We start from the raw sequence: 26,581 nt of genomic DNA, 5'->3' as shown, positions 1-26,581 counted from the left end.
TGTAGAGAAAGCCTGATTATAAATGTTTATTGAAAATCTAGCAACACACTATCACTCTCAGAACTTATTAGGGGGAAGGTAATGAGCATATGAAGACAAAAATGTATTCCTTTTGGGAAAACATGTATTGTTGACAGGTTATTTATGGGAGGCTCCAAAGTTAACTTGTGCGACTAGAAGAGTGATGTCAATAACTTTACAGGCATTTGTTCTATTGGTTTAAAAAAAAGGGCATTTAAATGAAATCCAGTAGGTAGTCTTCTATGTGGATCTGGAAAGAGGAAGAGGTAAGAGCCAGAGAAATATCTAAGTCATTTTTTTTTTCATTACCTAGCCTTAATCACTGAATGAGTGTTGCCTCAGAGATGCACCTCAAAGAACAGATATGTAACTGTCTTTAGCAAAACTCTGAAATAAAATCTCACTAAAGCAGGGGTTAACCTAGGATCTTGAAACTGGTTTTCAAAAAAATTTTTATAATGATTTCAATGTAATTGGTTTTCTTTGTAACCTTATGTATTTTTTGAATTTTTTGCATTTACAAACATGATTCTGAGGAATTCATAGGTTTCATCATACCCCTCCCCCCCAAAGAGGTCCAGGATACACTAAAAAGTTAAGAATTTCTTGCAAGACAGTGACTGAAGAGCTCAAGAAACAAGTTTTAGAAATAGCTGGTGACAAACATCAACTTCAGTATTAAGTTTAGAAAATGAACTTTTAGTTCAGAATCCAAATTTTTGGTTCAGAACCTCAATGACTCTTAACAGCTCTGCATTCACAAAAAACACATGTCATTTACCAAAGCACCCTATTTAAAATCTATCGGACAAGGCACCATTTTGTTCCAGGCTCATGTTTATTCATAAGTTGAACAAAAAAATTTTCTGCAAGGTAATTTTGTATTTTTGGCACCACAGTTCACCATTTCCCACCTCTCCCTACCCACTTTCATCCTCAATGTCATTTTCGGTTACAGATAAAAGAGTGGGCCTTTCTCCTTAACCTGAGGCCCTGGTTATGCACTGTGAGTGTATGTGTATGTCTGAAGTGACAGTGGCAGGATGGTAAACCTAATGGTTACACAATTGATATCAACAGAATTTTTAGAGGGAAAAAAATCAGCCTTTTTAATGTGTATTAGGGGTTTTTCGTGTACATGCTGCTTGATTAATATATCAAGAGTTTGAAAATGCATAATCACATTCATTATGACAGTTTACATTTTAAACATTCACTCCCCCACCATGTCATCCAACAACTAAACTTTCCAAGAGGAAGATGAAGGCCACAGAATAAAGGCAATAGACATAATGGAAGAAGTCGAGAGGGTTTTTCCATGAGGGGAAAAGTGGAACCACGTGTATGAACATAATTTTTCATTAACTAGTTGGCAGTGAATTCCTTAAAACAAAAAACTATCTAAACATCACCAAAGATGCCTTTCAGTCCTTCTTAATAGAAATTTGAGAAACAGTGGCCCTCCTAAAAGGAGTGAGTGCCAACAAAGGCTTTGTCTTCCCAACAGATTCCTCCCACTCCCTGCCTCCAGGAACCAGAGCGTTAATTCTAGGCTGAGAACTGGGGAAGGAGGGACAGGTCTCATTTTACGGGTAGATACAGTATGTTCCTTGATCAATGTCAGTTTTTTTCTGGACATTTTCCCTTCTTACCATTACTATCTATACCAAAACAGTTATTAGAAGCATTCAAATTATGACCATTGGGCTTCTTGACTTCCTGAAAAGGAAACTGACATGAAAAAAGTGCCACAATGGGTAATTGTATTAGAGATAATGTCATAGTAGACAGAAGCCAAAAACCTCCTTAGAGTCAAGAATCAACATTGACTGCTTGGATCTAAATAGTCTGCTGAAGGGCTTATTTTAAACGCTTCTGAGTATCAAAGACTGATTTTATACAAACACACAAATAGATGCAGAAAACGGTAAAGATTATACAATAATTATAGCAGCTGGTTTTTGTTATATAAAGAATTAAGTAGTGATAGAGCATCAAAAAGAGAAACTGAACTTTAAAAATAATTTGAATGAAAAGGCACACCCTATAGAAAAGTGTACAGAAGGAGAATTCACTTTTTGGATGTCAGGAGGTGGAGGGGTGGGAAATGGACACTATAAAGTTCTCTTTGCAAATGAAGTTGGTTTCTGTCAGGCAAAGTGGACAGTGACAACTGGCTTCTTTATATCCTGGTTTAAGTCAGTCTCTTCTTTTATTGGCTTTTTAAAAAATGGGATTAGTACTCTGACATGTAGAATCGATACATCAAGGCCACAACAAGTGCGGAGATTGCTGGGATCACCCAACTGGTCCACCAACTGGAAGGAAACAGGGAGAAAATGTTTCAAATATATTGAATACGGTCAGATACACGTAAATAAAAAACGATTTGTTCCAGCTAATGACAATTCACCAGAACGTCTTTTTCTCTCTGAGCCTAAGAACACCAGCTGCACAAAAGAGTACAGATAGAGCAGGGTTAATGCTCAGCCCCCTACCCCAAAAAAGAGCTGCACCTCACTAGCCTAAGAAGTCACCGATGACAACACTGGCATCTTCAGAAAGAAAATTAACATACACTTTATAGTAAGGGCTTATCGAGGTTACTTAGGAACTCCCTGGCTACATTTTAAAAATATGATTCTTAGTTAATGACAGATTATCAACCCTGGGAAAAAGACCATACAACAGCAATGGTGAATGGTCACTTGACTAAAGTGGGGAGGATGAAGTGGGAAGCTCAAGCTTTGTCACTGACTAGCTGTGTGATCTTGGGCAAAGATCATTTCTCTGGACCACTGGCCTTCAGTTTCTTCACATGAAAAATAAAAGTAAGTGGATTCGTCTAGATAGATTCCCACCATCAAACAAAGCTTCTCTCTTTGAAGCAGCCAGTGAATTCTGGCTGTCAAACTCAATTGCTGTTTCCTCAAGTCCTTATCTCATATGGACTCTCTATAGCTTCTGATCCTGCTGACAACGGCCTCTCCTCCCCTTCTGCTTTCCCTAACCCTAACCCTACTGCTTCTCCTTTATATTTATCTATCCATACTTCCTCAGACTCCTTCTTTTGGAACATTATCTGAGATTATTTTCTTTTGGTTCCTATCTATGAGTATCTCTCATGCTAGTGTCCTGGGCCCTATTTTCTCACTACACTTTCCCTCTGTGAATTCCCATGAATTTAATCATCATTTCTATGCAGATAGCTCTAAAATTTATACAGCCAACCATAATCTCTCTCTTGAGTTCTAGCCCTATATTGCCAACTGCTTGCTGGACTTCTCCACAGAGATGTCCTCAAGGCATCACTAAGTCAATATGCCCAAAACAAATTTTGTTATCTTCCCTCATCTAAATTTGCTTTTCCTCCAAACTTTCATCCTCTCAGTCACCCAGGTTTGAAATCTTGGAAGTTATCCTTTGACTCTTCATTCTCCTTCACCCCCTATAAACTCATTAGTTGCCGAGTCTTATCAATTCTGCGTCCACTTTTCTCACAACTGGCCCTTTCTCTCCACTTACATAGACACCACCCTAGTTCAGGTCCTCATCACCTCTTACCTATATTAGGATAAGAAGCTGCTTAAGAATATCCTATTCCCTCCAGGATAAAATACAAACCCTCAGCTTAGCATTTGGTTCCAGCTTATCTTTTAAGACTTACCACATACTATTCCCCTTCACGGACTCCATATATTGCAGTTAAACTTACCTGCTTGCTTTCCCCACCCTCACCCCACCACAAAAACTTTTCCTTCCTGGAAGGCTTTCTGTGATTGCATAGGCCTTGAACTCGTTCTCTACCACTTCTACCTTCTCTAAAAATACCTAGCTCCTTTAGAGGTTCAAGCCATGCGTCACTCCACTAAGAAGTCTTTTACCTGAGTGGAGAGCAGTCTCTCCTTCAAATTATCTCACATCGATGCTTAGCTGTTTATGTACTGTCTCTCACCTCACCAAACTGAAGTTCCTAGAAAGCAAGCAGTTCTCTTTTTCTTTTGTCTTTTCTGTCCCTGGCTCGCAAACCAACCCCATGCACACATTAAGTGCTTATTAAATACTTCTTCAATTTAAACACTCCATGAATCTATACATTTACAACACCTACTCCTTAGAGAGTTTTACAAATTTTCCAAGTATACATCTTCACTTGGACATACGGTCCAGGTAACACTATGTCCAGATCATCTGTCTAACCTGTGTAGCTAACACACACAAAAATTCCCAAACTATGTAGTGCTTAGTTTCAAATTTAGACTAAGTAACAAAGGATCACAGATAAATGAGTGCTCGACATGGCATATATGCAAATCACATATTTAATGTGATTTTGTGCCTAAGCCATACTTGTTGGGCCAAATAAGAACTTGAATGTAGATTTTTTTTTAAACCTAATAAAAATTCCTATGTACACATATTTTCATGTCAAAGAAAATTACATACAGCAACATTCTTTACACATCATCATCTCAGCCCTAAAATAAAATTTAGCAATCACACTATAAAAATCAAGAGGATTACTGGTGAACTTTTCCTTTGGGTGGAGTTTGCTGGGATTTCTATAGATGCTTATTTAGTGAGATGCTCATGTTAGGTGTAGCACTGCTTAAAAAGCAGGGGTGTGGACTACAAAACCTTTCAAGCCCCCTTCCAGGTCGATGACAGACTTTAAAAGAAAACTTATTTCATACCTGCTATTATTATCAAGAGTAGTAATGAGAGTATCCTGGAAAAAAAAAGATAAAAGCACAGTTAAAAAGAAAATCAAAACATTATGCAATCCATAGTATTTAAAAAAAAAAAAACTTTTTACAAAGCAAGATCATTTTACTCAGTTAACTTAAGAGACCAATAACATAAACACAAAATTTCTGCAACTTCTTTTCATACAAAAATATTACATCCCTATTAACTTGTGATTATCATATCCTATTTTTCCAGAGAAAAATAGGCTACATGTTATCTGTGGACAATGTATTTAATGTCATTTATACCTACCTATGCTTATATTAAACAATTTGAAAGAAAACATGAAAAATATTCTGAATCAAAATAGTTTCTTCAACTCCCTACTACAACACCTGAACACGGACAGTGACGTTTAGCAATGATCGTAAGTACAAGCAAGAATAGTTCCTAAAAGTATAAGCAAAGTGTCTGATAAACACCTTTCAACAGGCAAAATGATGGTAAAGGTTACAATCCTATGAAAATACTTCACCCGAATTTCATCGAAAGTCATTCCAACTTGGAAAAGTGATTAGAATTTGTATTTTTTCAAGTCTCTATCACTATAACACTTACCTTTATGCTTAACCATAAGAGTCAAATACTAGCTGGCATATAAAACGGTTTATTTCACAACCCAGTTACTTTCTATAATGTCCCAGTAAGAATGAATATTCCAAAGGGAATTTTCAAACCAGCATGATATAGACATTTTAATCTGCTGCCACAGTGGTCAGTTTTGCCTCTGGGATTCTTTGAAGCTTCCAAATGTTGAAAATTAGTGAAAAGAGCTCACAACAGCCACAGAGAAGAGAAAGCATAGGTAACAGTACTACAAGTTTAAGCATAAATCACTCCAACAATTAGCAACTGGCTAAATAGCAGCCCTCAGCTCACACAAGCACAAGTATTAGTAGTGCCTTCCAAGAGGAACCAAGATAAAGCAAAGCTTACATGGCTTCAATGGCCGTTTTCTCTGAAATGCCGCAACCCTGAGCACAGGACTAGATGTAACAAAGCCACACTCTGCAGTGGAAGTGAAAGTGTATTCTTACAAAGGAAAAGTACAAAGAAACTTTTCCAGAGGAGCAAGCCAAGCAGTTCAGTCCCACCAACCTTGGAAGAGCTCCTTTAAGATTCCTGACACAGTGAAAAGAAACAAGGCAATTTTAAAGAAAGCTTCACATTAGGACGTCTCCCCTGATCACATAATTGTATCTGAAGAAAAAGTACTAAAAAAGAGTTAATAGAAAAAGTTGATGTGCTGAGACTTAGACACCTGCAACCTTACTAAAGCTATCATTTGTCTTACATGGGAATGGGGGTGAGGACGACAAGCCGATGACCTATTTCAGCTTGTTTGGCTGCTCTCCTCTCCCGCCCCTTCCATCCCCAACGGCTCCACACTGGTCTTGTTCACTGTGAAACTCGAAATTGCTGAAGAGATTGTGATTAGGACAGCACAGGAGAGCCTGACGTTAGGAAGCTGTGCTTTAAACTAGTTAACTAAAGGACAGCAAAGACAGAGTGTACATCACACATTTAACATATTTGTTCATCAGTTCTGCTTCAAGTCAAGATGTTCTCTAAAAGAGTTAGTAAGGTTTAGGGTATTACACCGTACAGACACATTTATACAAAAACATGCCGATGATTCATTTGGAAAACTCAGCTCCCACCCACCCAGCACACACGAGCTCCTTGGGGTCAAGCACTGCCTTATTTTTGTCTTTGACTCTCCATGGCGTAGCAAACTGTCTTGTTTGATAAATCAAACTGAATTTTCCTGATTTTCCATAAAGGCAATTACTAAAACTCACTAGCATATTTTTCAAAGAACATCCTAACCCAATTTCAAAATCAATCAATGAATAGTTCTTAAGGGTTCATTCAGAAGCACTGTGCTAGGCACCTTTACCTCGATGAGCACAAGATCAAAAGCCCTATGAATCATCACATACTTTGATCTCCCAGGCACTGCTTAAAACCCAGGATTCAGGACTGTGAACAATGGTGGCAGAAAAGGTCTCCAGGGAAATGATATCTATTTCAAGATCTGCCACAAGCTCACTAGGCAATCTCAACAAGTTTACTTAAAACTATTTCCATGTCTACGAGGAGGCTGGAAAAATTAAATTAACCCACACAAAAATAGAAAAAGAAATGCAAAGTCCACACAGTTGTTTCAGTCCATACTATGGCCCATCCTACTTTACCTTATCAGAAATAGCACTGTAGCTGGCTTCTGCCCATCTTTGGACTAATACTGGCAGACATACTGATGTCCAGTGGAGAGATTCAGAGGATCTGTATTCTAATGCTGTCTTTGCCATTAATTCTCAGGCAAGCCACTCACCTCTCTGAAATTGTTTCCTCCTCTAGAGGAAGAGTTTGGATTAGATGATATCTAAGGTTTCTTCCATTTCAACCCTATGATGCCTGCCCACATAAGAAGTCAAAAAGGGTAGCATGTAATGGTAACTGCCCTGGGCAGAGAGCCAGAAGTGTCTGGGTTCAAATTCTCACCCTACTCCATATGAGCCATGTTGCCTTAAATAAACAAGTCTCTCTTCGGATTCAGCTTCTTCTTCTACCAAATGTGGCCACGAATACTTGTCCTCTTGTAAGAGTAATTTCTTACTATTACAGCTCTCTACCTCACAGAGTAACTGCTGAAAATTAAATTCCAGGGAATGTGAAAATGTTTTGAAACTATAAAGCATTATTAAAAATTGTCTATCGACATAAGCAAAACTTCTATATCTGCATGTTTACAGTAAGAGGATCTGTGGTGTAGTTTAAAAAAAAAGCAGCTCTGTGTCAGGTGTCAGAAGACCCTGTTTGGAATCTGTGCAACTCTAGACACGTCATAACCTCTCTGATTTTGTTTCTTCATATGTAACTACCAAAGTCACTAGGTTTTTGAAGTAATCCTGTGCCATTCATGAGAAATTTGAGGTACTATGAAATCACAGCCTGGGAAACCTAAAGAAAGGTCCTGTGTAGGAACAGGAAGTTATATGCTCAGAGGTGAAAGGGTCCATCTCTGTGTCAAGGAGTGGCGAGTCTGGTCACTCCATTTTGTGAACGACACTAACAATCTAGGGAGCATCCTGGAGGCAAACAGTATTGTTGCAAAAACTCTTAGGTCCATACTATGAAGACTGGATGAAGGCCCTGGGAACATTTAGCCTACAGGTTTTAAAGCTCAAGAAGACATGCCAGCTGTCTTCAAGCATTTGAAAGGCTTATGTGAAAAGGGAACAAATCTTTTCTACTTAGCCCAAGAAGTCAGAATCAGAAATAATGGGTGGAAATCACAAAGAAACAAATCTAGATTTGATGTTAAGAATTATTGGAAAGTAGAAAGGGTTGCTTTGAGAGGCTGTGGGTTTCTTGGCACCAGACATATTTGAATAAAGGCTGGAGGGTAATGTGTCCAATGCCATGCAAAGGAGATTCTTTCTCATATATGGATCAGACTCAATAACCTCTGAAGTCTTTTCCCTTCCAACTCTGAAATCCTGTAATGTGTATGTAAACCCAACCCTTACTCTTCCAGTCTCCCTGACCTGTGATGCCTGCCTCCTCCCCCACCTCTTCTTCAGGCTTTTGAGACCCATTGGTCATCCAAGGACCACTTGAATTCCTACTTCGTTTCTGAAGCTTTTCCTGCTCACAATATCCACAAGTGGCCCTTTCGATCCCTCGCTGCCCACACCATTCATGGTGGTCCAAACCATAGGTAGCATGGGCTACCACAGAATTTGCTTTCAACAAGTTATCCTTATTTCATGATTAAATTGTTCTTATTTTATTCCACTTTGTTCCCTAGTTTTCTTCCTATATCTGCACAACTCAGGTACTCCTCCATTCAACTTTAACTAGATAATAGCCTTGATGATAATAACAGTTATTAACATTTGTACAGGCATTGCGCTAAGTGTTTTATAATCATTGTCTCATCTGATCCTTACGACAACCCCAGAAGCAGCTGCTGTTATCATTACCCTCATTTTACAGATGAGGAACCAAAGACAAACAGAATGACTTCCCCAGGGTCACGTAATTAGTTAAGTGTCTGAGGCAGATTTTGCACTCGGTTCCTTTCTGACTTTTGGCTTGATGTTCTATCCACTGAGCTACCTGGCTCCATTTCTTTGTTGTGGCCTTAATACCTGCCCACAGTTGGACACACTACGGCGTCTGATTCTCATTAGGTCATTCCTTGGTGCCGAGTATGATTTCTGTTGACTCATAATTACAGACACCAGCTCTTGCCATCACTTCTTAAGTTGCCTCCCATAGGGCAATAGGTCCTACACCGTTCCTGGTCCGTCACTAGCAGATAAAGCTTGGATAATGCCCATGCTGTTAAGTGTCCCAGAGGCTGAGAATTCTGAACTCAGCAGTGCCTATATGACTAATGTGAGCCGTTGTTCCTGCTTTGGATCCTTTCACTGAATAAAGAACTAGATTTTACTAGTTAATAGAGAGTGTCATAACGTGGCTCACTTCCAATACCTCAGAGCTATTCCCCAGACTGGACACAATGTTGAATGAAGAGGTATTAAAAATCATTATAAAGGCATCTGAACTGGTAAGAAGCTTAAGCTGCACAGCGGGTACAGATCTGAACCGGTTAATGGAGTTTCCTCATATCAGTGTAATTACAAGTCCTGCTGAAAATGTCTGAAATGTGAAGCCATCCTTGTCAAGAGTGCAGAAGGCTCAGGCTCATGATGGAGAGAAATATGTGTATCCAGAGAAAGAACTGAGTTTATATCCAGATGGAAGCCAACTACCTGATCTTTTTCCTTTTCTTGTTTGGTTTTATGTCCTCTTTACCATTGTTCATTCCATCTGATACAATCCGTCTTTATAACCTGACTAATGTATAATGTGAAAGTATTTACAGATCCTATACTTGACTATAAGCTGCCATGGCAGGGGGGGGAGGGGGACAAAATGTGAAACTCAAGGAATTGTGGAATTGAATCATGTAAACTAAAAGTAAGCAAACAAATTAATTTTTTAAAAAATTTAATAAAAGAATCTCTCCCCCCCCCCAAAAAAAAGAGTGCAGAAGGCTCTCCTAGACACTTAAAAACACTATGGTATTTCTTATGCATTTAAGTCGCAACCTGCCTGACAAATATGTAATTTCACTTTAAAAGGAAAAAGTATCTGGTAAGTTAACTGGTGTAAATTAAGTAACTGAAACAACTTGCTTGATAATAAGAAAGTAATGTTTGCATTTTGGAACATGCAACACACACACTTTACAATGAGGCTCCAACAGACAAAGTTTGCAGAATGGTTTGGCACTTACTGAAGGTTTCTTTATTTTGTGTCTGTCATCCTGCAAGAAAAAAAAGAATGCAGCACCATTAAGATGAAAGCGAAGACTATAAAATAGCACTATTTCTAAAATGTTAGTCTTTATTTTGAGATCTTAACAACAATAATTCAAGTGTCTGATCAGGATACAAAAGCAAACATAGAACAGAATTTCCTGAGGGGGATGGAAGGAAAGTGTATTGTGGTGGGGGGGAGGGGGACCTACATCTTATAAATTATTGTGTCTTATCTTTTTTTTTGGGGGGGGGAACATTTGTTTTTGTTTATATATGTAACCCATGGTACAGAAGATGTGATCTAAGAGCAATTGGTAGCCTTAAGAACTGGGACAGAAGGTTTTTGAGATTATACTCACTGGATGAAGTTCCCCAATGATATACGTCTTGGATAATTCTCGGGCATCTGTGGAATGCCCAACATCCTCAAAGTTTTCAGTTGCATCACCTCCAGCTTGCTCTCTCAGAACTTCTTCTCCACCAGGATGCTATTTATTTAAAGGGAGAAACAAAAAGGCATCAATATAGGGAAGTATCATCATTAACGAGGATTTGCAATACAGAATATTCCTGAGGTTATTATTCACTTAAGAATAGAGTCAAGGGGGATGGCTAGTGAATAGAGCACCAGCCCTGGAGTCAGGAGGACCTGAGTTCAAATTCAACCTCAGACACTTAACACACAAATTAACCGTGTGACCTTGGGCAAGTCAGTTAACCCCAATTGCCCTCCAAAAAGCAAAAAAAAAAAAAGAATAGAGTCAAGAGATGAAAATCAGAGAAATGTAACTCACATTAAAATTAATCTTTTAAAAGTTTTGTGGTCAATTCTTTTTTTGAGGACTATGCTTTTTCCTCTAATTAAAAGATACTGATTTCCCTCATGAAAGATCATTTTTATTCTTAGGTAACTTGTCAACAAACATTTGTTAAGCACTTACTAAATCCTTGGGCACAGGGACAGAGCAGATCAATCAGCATTTATTATGCATCTACTATATGCTAGGAATTGTGCTAGTATCTGGAGATGTGAAAAAGAGAAATCAAAGTTTCTCCCCTCAAGGAGTTTAATTAGCAAGCTACATTAATGTACATTAACAAGTTATATTAACAACATAGACATGTACGTATATGGAAAATTAATACGATGTAATTTAGGAGTGAGGAAGGTACCAGCAACCGAGGAGTTCAAGTAGAGAGGATAAAAAAATTATTCAAAGCATCACACACATGACACTGTATGTGTGTATATGAAGTCAGAACATTTCATGGCTTGTTGAAGTCTGAGCCCTAGTTACGTGACTCCGGGGTGATCTTGTCAAACCTTCCCGGTGTGGGTTCTCTTTTGTACCATTCATGACAAGTGGCCGCCCAATCAAGCCTCCATGTAAACACTTTCTTTCAATGGCTAGGAGCTTACACTTTCCACAAAAACGCCAACCAACCACTTATATTTCTGTAGTTCTTCCATAACTGCCAAGTCCCTTCCCCACAACAGTGCTCTGAAGGGTTAGTGCTAAACCCAAACAAAGCCCGGGAGCCCTGGTCTACGGCCATCTGTGCCAACCTCAGTAAGGTTTTGAGAATTTCACTTCCCTTTAAAATAAAAAAAAAACCTAGCATTTATAAAGGGCTGTACTATGCTCCAGCTACTGGGGATATAAAACAAAAAATCAATCATCTCGAGGAACTTACAGTCTATAGTGGAAGAAAACATCTGAAACTGTGGTGAAAACAATTCACTGTTCCTTCATGAGACAACATGAAAACTGTCTCACTGAAGAATGACAAGGAATTAAAACAAAACAGCAACTGAAGGTAAAGATTCACAACAAAAACTTCCTCCTTTCAGCGGAAATTACTAATATTAAATTCCCAAGACAACATTAAAGTTTTGAGTTTATTCTATTATTGCTCCCTCCTCAAAATATTACTGAGAAATAGATGGGAAAAAGTAAATTTTCCTCCTTTTGATGCCGTGTGTCAGCTCCTTAGTCTACGCGCACACACACACACACACACACACAAACTTTTCCAGGGCTTGGGTTTTTTTGCACTTAAAAAAAACTGACAGCAGAACAATGAAAAAAAAATACATTTCTGAACAGCATCAGTTTGGGGGGGAAGAGATTTTAGTGGTCTAATTCTAGGTTCTAACAACCCTGCTCTAAGATGAAGATTATTCCCGTTCTTCAAATGAATGAGTTCCACCTCTCTCTATCACCTCGGGACAAGAAGGAACAGGGTCAATTACACACTGAAATGTACTTGGGTCCTGCCTCTAATTGCTTAAGATCAAAGACAGACAGACATGTATGGACAAGAATTATTTCTATCCCAAAAGGAACTAAATAAAAGAGCTTTTAAGGGAAAGCAGAAAAAGTGGGTAAAAAAATACACTGCGATCAGAAACTCTGTGGCAAGTTTCTTGGAAAGGATGACATTTTTAGATGGGAAAGAGTCAATTTGGCTGCTGAAGCTATGGAAACGAGAGAGAAAGGTGCTAGTGGGTATCTTGACCGTGATTTGGCCCATGTTACAATGAGAAGCAGGGGTACTTAGGTAAAGCGTGACATGCCCAAATGAAAAAATATTTTATCAGTCCAGCAACTCCCAAGTAGATACATGGGCTGCAAAGTAATTTGTGATGATCTTTCTTCCTCTTGCTGAATAAAAACTCTAATCCTTTCATTTTATAGCCTAGAAACTATGCTTAGTACTGCCTAATAATGTTACTGCTTCATGCTTACTCGAAAAAGCTAAGATTTTCTTTTAGGTAGGAAAACGGTCTGTTTTTTATTGAGGATTATTTAGCAACCAAATGCCCACTCATTTACTACCATTACCAACGGAAGCGAACAGGTTAAAAAGCAATGAATGAATTAAAACAAATTCTTGTCATTTCATATACATGCAGGAGAAAAATGACTAGTGTTAGGACAGTTGTGAAAGGTGTGGAAAGGGTTCAGGGCTGAAAAGTCAGGGGAACTGGCCTCTAGGGCCAGCTCTTGTTAGTCCTGGATGTCTGGCACAGACATCCTAAGCACTGGCCTTCTACAGGCCTACGTATTTTCATCTGTAAAATGATTAACCAAGAACTGTGATCCCATCTGCAATCTAGTACTCATGTTCCAATGTGCCGTCCCTGTAATGTGAAAAAGCGCCCTTCCCTACATACCGCCTCATTAGAATATAGTCTCTGACAGAAGCAAGGATTTTTGCTTTTATGTTTGTAGCCCCAGCTTTGCACAGTGCTTGGTATATAAAATAAATGTTTAATAAATGTTTCCATTCATTCATTTATGAAGTTTAACTCTTAAGGTCCACTCCAATTATAAAAGTCTATGTATTAATAAGCTTGTCAGTCAATACTATAATAAATATTAGCAACATCCACAATCTTAGCTTACTGCTCTGTATGCTCTGCGTATACCCTAGGTCCCTTAGGGATAGGCAAGCAAAGTCTTGAATTGTAGCTGGAGACGATGGCAGAACAGGGATGAGGGTAGGTTTAGACCAGTATGAAGAAGGGTGGTGTAGGACCCACAGTTCCTACTGTACCAAAAGACATATAAAAAATATGGCACTTCATCTTGACAAAGACCTGAAATTTGTTTATGGAAGTGGGCAATGGAATGACTGCAGCTTGTGAATTATTATGAAGTTAAGCAATTTTCTGCATTCTTACTGTTTTTCAATGAAAAAGTTGTGTAGAAACAAATCTGAAGTTTGAATTATATTCAAAACATTCCTTAGTATATCGATTACATTGGAACAAACTTTTTTTGTTTTTGAAACAAGCATCATAGCAGAACTGACCTTATACCTTTGTTATCCATAAAGATCCCTGTTTTATGCCTCATTTGATGTTCATTATAAAACGTTCACTAAACAAGATCACTTCTGTTGCTATATCTTCCAAAGAATCTTGAATGATTTTTGATGTATAGATCAGATACATCTTGGAAAGAAGCCTGTTGAATACTCTTTTATAGTCAACACACAATAAACACCATGTTATCTTGTATTCTTAAATCTTTCAGTTAGTTCTGAAAGATAAAGATGTGGTCCATTGCTGAATATTGCTTGTGAAAATACTATTCCCTATTAATACTCTAATAGATGATGTCCTTGATTCATGTGTGTGTGCATGTATATACATAAACACGCATACACACATATCAACTCAAAGATTTTATGGAGATGAGAGACTAGACATGCAGGTCAGGAGTTTTCTTTTAATTTCATTTTATTTTTAATTTATGGAAAAAACAAGCATTTCTATAACAGTACAATAAAAAAAGATGATTGCACATGAAACTGCAAATCTATTATGTAGAACTTACTATTCCTTTGAAATATATAGAAGCTATGATGTAAATTTCCTTTTTTCCTCTCTCCCTTCCCACTTTTTGATGCTTTCTCAATTGCTTTTTTAGTATTAAGAAAGCCTAAGGTTTTTTCCATGCCACTGGTATTTTCCCCTCCAGATACCTTTTATATTACACAGCCCAATGTCTTTACAATTATACCACCTCTAATGTGAATCTCCTCCATGTAAACTTGGTCCAATGCAGGTCATTTCCTTCTATATTTCTCTCAAAAAGAGATACACTATAAAGTTTCTGTTAATAATAACAATGGACATTTTTATAGTACTTAAATTCAGCAAAAGAATATTGATTCATTTGAGCCTTATAACAATCCTGTGAAGTAAGTACTACAGCTATTAAATCTAGAGCTCCATAAGTAGGCCCTTTTAAAAGCATCCTAGGGAAATTAAGAGCTCCCACTCATGTGCCCAACCTAGCTGATTGGGACCTGACTGTGTATAAAACAACCCCTGGCTTAGCCCACTCTCTCTACTGCCTGACTCTAGAAAGCAGACGGTGCCTTAGCTTCACACTCAGCCCTACCATCTGACTGAGAAGCATTTCTGTCAGATGGTCAAAGGTAACAAGTAATTGCTATAGGGAGAATGTCAAGGAGCTAAGGGTCAAAGCTCTTGTTAGAGAGGCTCTATCTAGACTAGAGAAATGTCAAAAGGGTTGCTGAGAAGAAGTGAAAGTCGGTTTGAATTTGATTACAAAAAAGCTTCAGTGAGTCAAGTCAGTTCACCTGGACCCTGGTCTGGCTGCAACCACCATCTGAGAGCGAAAGCACAAAAAATAGAGGTGGATCCAGGGGTTAGGTCAAGGTATCAAGTAAACAAGCATTTGTTATGAGCTTACCATAAAATGAATTTTTAACTCTTCCCGGTTTTGTTTGTCTGATTGTTGCAATGCTAGATAGTCAAGCTACATGGTGAGGTAGCACCTTTAAGAATATGTATTCAATGGACCTCTAGTCATGTCAAACTGGATTTAGTTAGAAATGATCTATAGTATTTGCCTTTTTTAGTTGTTCCACTGAGGCCTGAGGCTGGAACTTTGAACTAGCAGGTAAAAATAAACAGTACAATGTGTTTTATAGGCAAGATGCTAGGCAATGGGAATACAAACAGAAGCAAAAAAAAAAGTCCCTTCCCCCAAGGAGTTTTATGTTCCAATGGGGAAAGACACACACAAACACACAGAGCAGAAAAATAGGGTAGAAGGAAGTAAAGTGGAAACATGGTGGAGAAAGAAGTCCTGAGTCAGAAGCAGCCCAGAGAGGGATGAAGGAGTAAACACAGCTACCCTGGGCCTGTCCCTGACTGAAGGCTAAGAAGGCCTAAAATCTAGAAGAAGCTAGGATACAGGAAAGGGAGGGACTAAAAAGCTTACCGTAATGTCTTGGATGAGAAGGGAGGTATAGCTAGAGGAAGTCTCAGGTGACTGAGTGACATGACTAAATGAGGATAGAAAACATCTGGTGGGTATAGTGGAAGATGGATCCCTGGAATACCATTTAAATGGCTATTTCAGGGACTAACAAAACAAATGGAAAACTTTAAAAAAATAAGACAGTCTAGAAGAGATTGTTTTGGGAGAGAAAACTATTTTTTGAAAGAATTTCTTCTCTCCCTTAAAACACCTGGGAATAAGAACAGAGAAGGAAAACATTTCCCAGAATATCAAAGATAGAATCAGATTTTTTTTTTAAAGCAATCAGGGTTAAGTAACTTGCTCAAGGTTACACGGCCAGGTGTTTCTGGGTGTGATGCTGAGTATCTGAGCCCGGATTTGATCCCCAGGTCATCCCGACACTGGGGCCAGTGCTCTTACTCACTGAGCCACCTGGCCGCCCCCCAGATTTTTTTATAAGAGTTTAAAGGAACCTTAAAGGTTGGGGTCTACCCCTATCACAACCGGGGACCCAGGGAGGTTGTGATTTATGCAAGTGGGCCAGTCACAAAATTCAAGTTGCCTGACACTTGGTCCAGGGCTTTTATTTACTTGAGCAAACAAAATTATACAAAATATATTTTTATATGCGTGAAGGAAGGGACCTTTCATCTGAAAAGCATGCTAAAAATGTACTTCCATTTTTCACCTCCCACCTGCTGTTTTTAAACTGCTTTTCCCCCTCCATATCTTCAAATTTTCCGGAAATTTCAGATTTCTCTCCATGCCTTCCAGCTCACTGAGTAATTACTTGACTTGAAGCTGGCACTCATGAAAAGAAACATGACAGCCTCCATATCTGCAAATATCTGGCAGAGCAGAATCACCTGGAACACACCTCACTGTTTTAAACTAGGTCAAAGTTCAAATCTCAATAAAGGGGCTAAAGAAAACAAACAGACCATTTCCAACTCAATCCAACTTAACATGAACTTAGGTCCACGAAGTATACATTCTTGAAAAGGCGCTCCTCCATAATTCAGCCTGAATACCTAGCACTGCAAAACAAACAAAAAACAACCACTTTTATAAATGGAAAAGAGTTACAGAAGTATGCACAATGACTAAGCAAAAAAAAAAAAACCCAACAATAACAAAAACAATTCTTTAAATACAGCTTATCTAATTCCTTCGAGGCTAAGCCAAAAACCAAGGTTAAAGGAGTTCATAATGGGCAAAGATTGTGCAAGCCATAGTACAAAAATATTGAAAAAAGGCTGTTCAAATCAATTGTTCCTTTGTCTTAGGCAAACAGAGTTTGCTAGAAAACAGAATATACTGTCCTCCCTTCTTTAGAATAAACACTATCATTTTGAAGGTTGATGTGGCACCCACAAAACTCGGGAACAATGTTTATGTCATGAATCTCTGGTCTTCTTTATCACCTTTCCTTCACCATTTCAGAGGTAGAGTTCCCTGGCTTCCTGCTAGTTTTTAGTTACCTTAAAATAGCTCCTATATTAACAAGCCCTCAGCCTGAATCCTTGTCAAGGCAGCCCATTTTATTGCACACACATGCGTGTGTGTGTTTGTATGTGTGATAGATATTATGCCAAAATGTCTCCTTGTAATTTTCATTCACTGATCCTAGTTGACAGAGCAAGTTAACACCTTCTACATGACAGTACTTAAAATATATCAAGATAGCTAGCATCATTAGTTTGTTCTTATCTAGGCTTAAAACTGTCTCTCAAATGTCATGATTTTGAGACTTCATCTTCTTTGAGGGTCTGACTTAAGTGTGCAAATGTCTCTTTAAAAACGTGAAGCTAAACACCATGTTCCAGATATGGTCTGACCAATTCTTTCAATTCTGCCTCCTACTGAATTCCAATGGTGAGGTATGAGAGGGGAATGGAATGGGTACTGCAGAGATAAGAGTATCATCCCAACCCCTTTAACACGTACATGCCATGGACTTACTCTTATCCTCCCTTCCACACTCTGTAATACAGCTAAAGTAACCTTCTCTATTCCTCAGGCAAACATTGCATCTCGCATCTCCACACCTTTATACTGATTGTGCATTCGTGGAACACACTCTTTACTCACTTCTGTCTCACTGAATCCCTCCCTTCCTCCAAGGCAACAGCCGAGACACTTTCTACAAAGTCTTCTAATCTCAGCTCCTAGTGACTACTCTTCCTAACTGGCTCCCTTGTATGTATTTGTCTTTATGTTTATTCTGCACTTATTTACACATGTCCCTACCTTTAGAATGTAAACTCCTTATGAGCAAGGATTGCTTTATTCTTTGTTATTTGTGCTGCCAGCACCCACCACAATGCTTCATTTGGGGCAGGCAACTCAATGTTTGTTGTTTGAGTGATTACACACAAAACATAGTTTAGTGGTTTTAACAAACATAGTTTTAATTTTTTTAACTGCTTTTTGTATTGCTGCCAATACCCTTTCTGCTGACATTAAGAGATTTTTTTCAGTATTTTTTGACTTGTGTGCTGGGCTGTTACCTTAAGGGAATAGTTAGTTGACAGTGAGTCACAGCATATCCCCTTCCTACCTCAGAGACCGTTATCTTAAAATCATAATTTATATTCTCTCTTCTCATTTTATACTTGGTTGGTCTGGAACTTGTCATTTTACAACTCAGAAACTCAGCTGTGGGGAGCCATAAAGGCCTGACTCAGGACTCAGATAAAAATCTCACAGTGTGCTGTATAGCAGGCCCTTCGAGATGCGGCTTTTTGTAAGCTTGCTCCTTTGGTCTTTTGATACGGGTTACACTTAAAAGGATGTTGTTTGAGTTCTGAGACCAATAGGCTCTCCCCCAAGACTTCAGCTGTTCAAAGCCAAAGTATTTGCTACTTAGGTCGTTGGCTCCTATGCAAATGTCCTCGATGACTGTGGCTTTGGCTTTGGCCTTGAAGCCTGCTCAAAGAAAAGCATCCTTTGTGATATGACTGCATATGAAAGGAGTCAACTGACTTTTCCTAACTTTTTGGCATCTAGATAACAAAGCCTTATCAAATTATCTATTCTGTGCTACTTCCAGTGTATAACAGACTAAGGTAATGATAAGAATACTTGAGTCCTATTCCTTTGTCTCATTTGCTCTATAAAAACCTTGTACTAAGAATCAACAAATGGAGTTCGTGGTTCTTCCTTGTACCCACATGGTCTGGTTATTTCTTTTCTTTTTTTTTTTCTTTTAAAGCAATCGGGGTTAAGGAACTTGCTCAAGGTTACATGGCCAGTTATTTTTGTGTGGGTGCCGAGTATCTGAGGCCAGAACCAATCCCAGGTTTCCCGATGCTGGGGCCAACGCTCTTACTCACTGCGCCACCTGGCCGCCCCTGTCTGATCATTTCTTATTCACATCTCTGATCATGCTTAGTGCTAGGCACTGAGCAGTCCAAGGCTCTCAGCTCTATATGATTTTCCTGCACGTCCATTTCCATAAACTTTACATGTCATTATCCAATAAAGTTGGAAATTTTACTATGTACTTCACAAAGCCTTCTGTCACATGCTTCGAATTACCTTTGTTCTATATTTAAGCAGGCCAAAGAAGAGGAAGTTCTTTCTCCAATGAGTGACTTCTGTTTGGCCCCTAAGAACAATGTGCAGAAGACATAAAGGTGTAAATCTAGATTAATATCAATGGAAAAAAAACAAACAAACAGTCTACTAATCAGAATTAACCAAAAGTGGAATTGATTGTCTCAGGGGTAGTGGATTCCATTTCACTGGAGGAATTCAAAAGCTTTATGACCATTTACTCAATCAACCAAAATATCTATTAAGTATCTACTATGTGCCACAAGGCACTAAATCACAGTCAAAGACAAAACTGACTCTTCTTGCCATCAAGCTCATATTCCATTATGGTGCCTTTTTTCTTCCTTGCCACTGGCACCACATGGTGCAGACCCTCTTACTTACCTGTCACTGTACTCTGCACTACTGCCAGAGCCTGCCAGTTGGTCTCCCTGACTCTGGATGCCTCCCAATCTGGTTCAGTAGTTTGACCATGTCACGAGCCCCCTCACCCTCCATCTACTCCAGCAGCTACCACCATCCAACATAAAATTGTCTCTTTGGCTTTCCAAGCCCTTCACAGCCTGGCCTCCACCCCCTACTCTGCCTATGTCTGATGACATCATACTCCTAACTGTCCCTACACCTGGAATACCTCCCCCTTCCTCAACTCCACCGCTTTAAAGTACCAGCTCAAATGCCATCCTCCACGAACGACTTTCCTGATCCCCCTTCATATTTTGTTACTACCTTCCTTTTGTTGACTGCCTCTGATTTGTCGTGTATATATCTTGTTTTGACAGTTGTCTGCAGCTTGAGATATGCATGTCATCTCCCCAATGAGACTGTGAGTTCTCTGAGAAGGAACTTTTTGTCTTTCTTAGTAAAACCAGAGTTTGGCAAGGCCTAGCACTTAATAAAATGCTTGCTGAATGCCTGACAAAAGGGTCATCCAACCTTTGCTTGAAGACCTCCAGTCTAGAATGACTATGTTGGTTTTTGGTCTAATTATAGGAAATTTTCCTTTACATCAAGTCTATACTGAGGAGTTGGAGCTAAGATGGAGACTATCAGGAAGCAGGACGGAAAGCTCTCCCCTCCCACAACTGCTCTAAATAGGTCTAAAAATGTACCAGACTTATCATGGAAGGAAAATCCAAGAAAAAGTCATAGGCATAAGGAGACAAAAAAGTCGGTGGACACTCAGGACAGGATCTGGTGAGGAGAGCTGTACACTGAGCATTCCAGCACAAGGGGAGGCTGTGTCCCAGGGCAAGAGGAGGGTCCCAGATTCATATAAAGGCACCATCACATCCATATTAAGCATCTCTGCAGAGACAGGTGTCAATTGGAAACTGTTGTCCACTACTCCATTCCAGGGTCGCATATTAAGAGCGCACTGAAAAGGTAAACTTCCCTCCCCCAGAGCGGGCCCTGAGCTACACTAAGGAAGGAGTGAGTTCCTGAGTAGCAGTGGGTATATGGCTCCGATCCCAGGAGAAGAGCAGAAAGTCAGTTCCATCTTCTAGTCCAAACCCAAGCCTGCAGAGAAAGAAGCTGGGCAGGAATCCTAAACAAAAGTGTAGCCTGCAAGTTCTGTCACTCTGAACCACTCCAAGCTTCTCGGCTGGCTAAGAGACTGAAGCTGACAGTAGTCTAGTGTTGCTCACAGCCAACTCAGGTCAGGAACTTGGAGAGCTCAGATCAGGAAAAACATCAATTAGACTTTAATCTGGATCAAACCACTCTAAGAGCACTAAATACCCTACCCCAAGAAAGCTGCAACAGAACCATCCTGGAATCTTCCCTCCAGAAGTGCTGCAGAGCCCAGTTCTAACATTACGTCTGAAGTCAAAAATTAGGCTAGAAGAATAAGTAAAGAAGAATCTCACCATAAAGAGCTATTATGGTGACTGGGATGTTCAAGACATAAACTCTGAAAAAGAGAAGGACTCCAAACATCTACAAGCAAAGCTACAAAGACAAACATACCATGAGCACAAATTTAACTAGAAATCCCAGAAGAAATGAAGCAAGAAAAACTCTTTAGAAAATATAAGACACAGGTAGCTCAGTGAATACAGCACCGGCCCTGAAGTCAGGAGGACCTAAGTTCAAATCTGACCTCAGACACTTAACACTTAATAGCTGTGTGACCTTGGGTAAGTCACTTAACCCCAACTGCCCTGCCCGCCCCCTGCAAAAAAAAAAAAAAGAAAAGAAAATACAAGACCCATTAGATCCCTGAATGCCCAACCAAAACAAGACTTTGTATTTTGAGAAATCTGAGAAGAAACTGCTCAGATCCCTTAGAATCAGATGGCAAAGAAGAAACAGAAAAAATACCGACTCACTTCCTAAAAGAAATTTCCAAATGCAAACCCAGAGCCTCTAGGTCAAACAAAAAATACTTCAAGCAACCAGAAAAAAGTGGAAGAGTACTGATCTTTCATTAGCACACTTTGGGTAATGCAGTGCAGACTGGAAAACTTCTTTTGTGAACTCCAGAAACCTGACACGAAGCACCCGTAATGTCCAACACTGCCACCTTCATCCCAATATTCTTAGCACTCAGACTTTGGCCATTAATACTTTCTGGATGGCCCATAACGAGGAGTTCTTTACTGGAGTTTTCATATGTCCAACGAATAGAGTATGAATTCAACACTAATGCTTCATGCCTCATGGATTTTACAAAGTTCAGAAGAGATGGCAAGTCATCAAAAGAATCTCTCGGAGCCCCCAGGTAGAATGTTTGGGATTAAGAACTATCTCAATCTAGTTTTGTTTTCAATTTGAGCAACAAACTTTCTATTCTTTATCTTCCTTCTCTCAAACTAGTAGAGATTTTCTAGGTGTTGCTTCATTTCGCTAATTAACAGAAACTTCTTATAAATAATGATTGTTATTCTTTGCATTCTTACTTCCAGTGAGCAGCACAGTGCACAGCATAGAGCAGGAATTTATTGCTATAATTCTAGCTCCCTGATATTCTTTCTGACCCCTTTTCTTGATAAATTATGTTGACATTTCCTCTGTTTTCTAACCTGTACTGACCTATCCAGTTCACCCACTAGTTCACTGTCAAGGAACATGACAAATGAAACTTGAAACATTGAAGGCACAAAGGTCCTATAATTTATTTCACAATTAATTCATAAACTCTGGGGATTGTTCCTTTGGAAACAGTAATCTATTTCTAAAATTACTATACTCTTAACAGCTTTTTCCCTTCCTTAAAGAGAAATCAAGCTTCAACTAATGGCAAACTCTGAATTCCACAGAATTACACTGCATCCCTCCCCCACCCCAAATCAACCTGAGCCTTTCACCAAGCCCCAGAAATCTCTTCATTACTTTAGCCCTGCATCAGCCACCACAGAAGCTCCTTCTCCACCTTCTCCCCATCTCCACCCAGCTTCCTTTAATAGGCTCTCCTCATTAGAATATGTAAATTCCTTGAGGGCAGGAACTGTCTTTCTCTTTGCCTATGTTTGTACTCCCAGGGCTTATCACATGTTTGGCACATAGCCAGAACCTAATAAAATGCTTGCTCATAGACTGTCCTCCCTGAGCCATATTTGACACCATTGACCACACTCTCTCTTCCCTAGGTTTTAGAGACACCTCCTTCTGCCTGTCTGACCTCTCCTTATTTTACTTTTCTGGATCATCAGTCAATCACATCCTAAATGGGAGAGTTCCCCAAGGATCTGACTCATGTACTCAAGGATCTCTTATGTACTCTCACTTAGTGACCCTATCAACTCCCACGGTTTTAATGATCCATTCTAGGCAGATGACTTCAAAAGCTAAATATCCAGATCTAGGCTCTTTCCTGAGATCCCATCTTACATTATTGCCTATGGTAATCTGAAACTAGAGGTCCTATAAATATCTCAAATATCCACTGAACTCAGTATCTTTCCTCAAAAAAAAATCCCCACAAAAAATCTCTTCTCTATCAAAACTCCCCTGTTTCAATGAAGGGTACCAGGGATCTTTCTGTGTCCCAGGTTCATCATAGCAGTGTTATAAATGAATAAATGATGAACTATTTATTCAGTACTTATTAGTGCCAGGTACATGCTCAGTACTAAAGATACAAAGACAAGACAGTCCCTGCCCTCAAGAAGCTTTCATTCTAACAGGAGAAAGCAAATATGGGGAGAATTACAGCTGTTTTGGACAGGAAAATCAGAAGAAATGGTGAACAGAATCACAGGGCAAATGAATGACAATGATTACTGTTCTGAAAGCTAGAGCTGGAAGGGGTGGTGGGGTGGGCAGAAGAGGAAATATGGAGCTTCACTGCACAGCATGGTGATGGCCAGAAAGTGATGTGGTAGTTCTGAGCTAAAGTGAACACTCATGAGGACCAGAGACAGAGGTCATAACACAGACTGCATTTCATTCAGATGGCTGAGAAGTAGTGCTATCCTGAACATCCAACCAATCACCAAATCTTGTCTTTTCTAAAACCACATTTCTTGCAGGTAGCCCCTTCTGTCTGCTCATAATACCCAATTTGGTTTGAGTTTGAATCATCTAGACTAATTCAATGGGTTGTAATTTGGTTTTCCTGCCTTACTCCATTCTCCAAACAGGTGCCAAAGTGATTTTCCTTACATGTATGTCAAACCACATCACTTTCTCCTCAATAAACCAGTGGTATCTCATTTGCCTTAAAGGAAAAAAAATATAAACTTCTATTTGATTTTTAAAGCCCTCCTTCACAACCCGATCCCAACCTGCTATTCCAACCTCTTTAGACATTACTCTCCTTCCCATACTCTACAGTGAAGTCAAAAAGGCCTTGTCTGTGCTTCACTTATTTCCACTTCACTCCATTTCCAGTGTATATATTTTGCACTAACTCTCCTCCATCTCACAGAATTCCTTACTTCCTAAAACATTCTACATAAAGCCTTTCCTGATCTGTGCACCTGCTGATGCCTGCCCTCCCCAACTATCTGCTACTTATATTGTTTTTATTTTGCATATTTTCTGCATGCTTATATCCGTATACATTGTCTTTCGCAATATAGAAACTTCTTGAATACAAGATCTTTCATAGTCTTTGTATTCCCAGAGCTTAGCACTGGCACATAGTAGGCACCCAAGAAGTGATCATTTATCCATTGAATGATGTGTTTGACTTAATTATAAGCTTATAGAAATATTGGCTGACAATATAACAAAACACAACAAATGTATATTGTATCATATTTTCCCACTGACTTCATGATCCAGAGATTCATCCCTATTGAACAAATAGAATGTAGAAGAAAGTGATTCAGGAAGCCCACAGTGCCTGGTTAACCCCCATTACTTTGGCACTGAGACCTTGGGCCAAGTCATGTCACTTCTCCACATAATTTAGCAACTGAATTAGATGATTTCTGTCGTCCTTTTCTGCTTTAAAAGTCTAAGAGTCAAAAAATCTGGCCCTTCAATGTTTTGGTAGATCTGCGATAAAACTGGTGCAGTCACTTCCTCCAATAAAGAAGACTGTAGTTCCCCCATATCCTCTGCAAGTCTGGTCGATTCTCTACCATAAATACTCTTTAGTATGCCCATCAAAGGTGATGTATGTCTTTTTCTAGATCTCTTGATCTTGTGTAAGTAGCAATGGAGCATTTAAACTATCCATTTTTCCTTGCTCTCACTGTATTACATCTTCTCTGGTACTACAATTCATTTAACATTTTTCATAGCACTTCTCATTACTTAATGTGTTGCAATCTATTCATTCATCATGCGTTTCTCTATTTCCTTCAGCTTTCATTCTCTAGAGACTGTGACATTCATGACTTTCAGTCATATAATACAACTGGAAGATTAATATTGTGAAAAAGGTCCTTTGTTTCAAGGATGAAGTTAGAGTCACTTAAACACTACAGTTTCCTAAAGGCAACCTAGCCACTCTACTATTTCTGATAAATTTTGGGTCTAGTTTATTGTCTATTTATACCATCTAACCAAGATAAATATACTAATAAATCAGCTGTATGCTGATTTACTTATTCATACAGTTTGAGCAATGATAGCCAAGGTGCAATTGTGGACAAAGAGTAATAATAGGAAGCAGTAATAGTAATATTCTTCTTCAGTAATAACATGAAGACCTCAGTAAATGACTCACCTCTCACACATACTAGCTGTACGACCCTTAGCAATTCACCTATCCTCTCTGTCCTAAGCAACTTTTAACAACTATAAAGTCGAATGGAAGGCAATGACCTACACTAGTAGAGGGAGTTTCTTACACTAATGAAATCACAGGCCCAGTCCTTATGCCTGTCCCTGGTACAGGGAATAGGCATTTTTCATCCAGGTTGCTTTTCTGGGTAGATAGTTAAGCCAAACTCTTTTAAGTGATTATGAAACCTCCATGGCAATGTTACGCAGTGTCCTGGAGCTTGATGCAAACAGTGTGTCATTCACAAAGAAGAGCACCTAGAGAATTCCACCATCAAGAGAGCTATGCTCTTTGACTTGGGGTCCATATCTGACCTTCTCCATGACTGTGACAAAGGTATCTCCCTGAGGGAAGAATGATTTCACTTTTGCCTTGGTATCCCCATCCACTAGCATAGTTCTTGTCACATGGAAGGCATTTCATTGTTTATCATTCACTTGATGTTAACAAGAGGTTTATCAAAGTTATCTCTGTTCCATTCTTTTGAGAATCTTTGTAGAGAATCTTGTGTTACCCTGGGCAAGTTACAAATACTGTACATTTCCTAAGTGATGAAAAGTGAATATTGTCTGAACTCATTATTTTTATTGAGATGTTAGCACAAAAGGTCACAGAATTCTAGGGAATTACTGGTGAGAAAAAATGTTTTGCATGTTAGCCAATTTTACATACTGCACTTTCGGTGTTATTTCATGGTTACTATGTTAGAAAAAGTACATATTCTCAGAATTAAGATTTTGTTATGATGAACTGTATGTGGAGTAGTATATTTTCATCAATCTCTAGAAAAAGATTATAGTCTTTACTGGTCAAAGGAATTGAGCCTCCTATCTCTTATAGAATCAGTGTATCAACATTTGCTTTTTTGACTTTCAGACCATTTTCTAGAAACTTTATCCCCACAAAAGTTGAGGGCTGACATTGTTCTAATTGTTAACAAGTCTTTC

General features: G+C 39.0%; 1 protein-coding gene across 2 annotated transcripts in view; it reads right to left on the bottom strand.

The window, feature by feature from the left end:
• Positions 1 to 840: 840 nt before the first annotated feature.
• The window catches only part of CYB5A (cytochrome b5 type A), a 40,711-nt gene continuing 14,970 nt past the window's right edge, over positions 841 to 26,581 (bottom strand). Inside the window, exons 2-5 of one of the 2 annotated variants that reach the window (XM_069099558.1) lie at positions 10,469 to 10,597; positions 10,032 to 10,114; positions 4,716 to 4,750; positions 841 to 2,339 (exon numbers count right to left, since the gene is read on the bottom strand). In XM_069099558.1, the coding sequence (XP_068955659.1) occupies positions 2,320 to 2,339; positions 4,716 to 4,750; positions 10,032 to 10,114; positions 10,469 to 10,597 (267 nt within the window). In that variant the 3' untranslated portion in view covers positions 841 to 2,319. The remainder of the gene's footprint in view (positions 2,340 to 4,715; positions 4,751 to 10,031; positions 10,115 to 10,468; positions 10,598 to 26,581) is intronic. The other variant, XM_069099557.1, reaches the window with a different exon arrangement.

The sequence above is a fragment of the Petaurus breviceps genome, unplaced genomic scaffold (assembly GCF_028583685.1).
Source record: "Petaurus breviceps papuanus isolate PSGF00001 unplaced genomic scaffold, PetGlider_PUasm1.0 38, whole genome shotgun sequence".
In the NCBI taxonomy this organism is placed as follows: Eukaryota; Metazoa; Chordata; class Mammalia; order Diprotodontia; family Petauridae; genus Petaurus; species Petaurus breviceps.
This window is presented reverse-complemented; position numbering and strand designations above follow the sequence as displayed.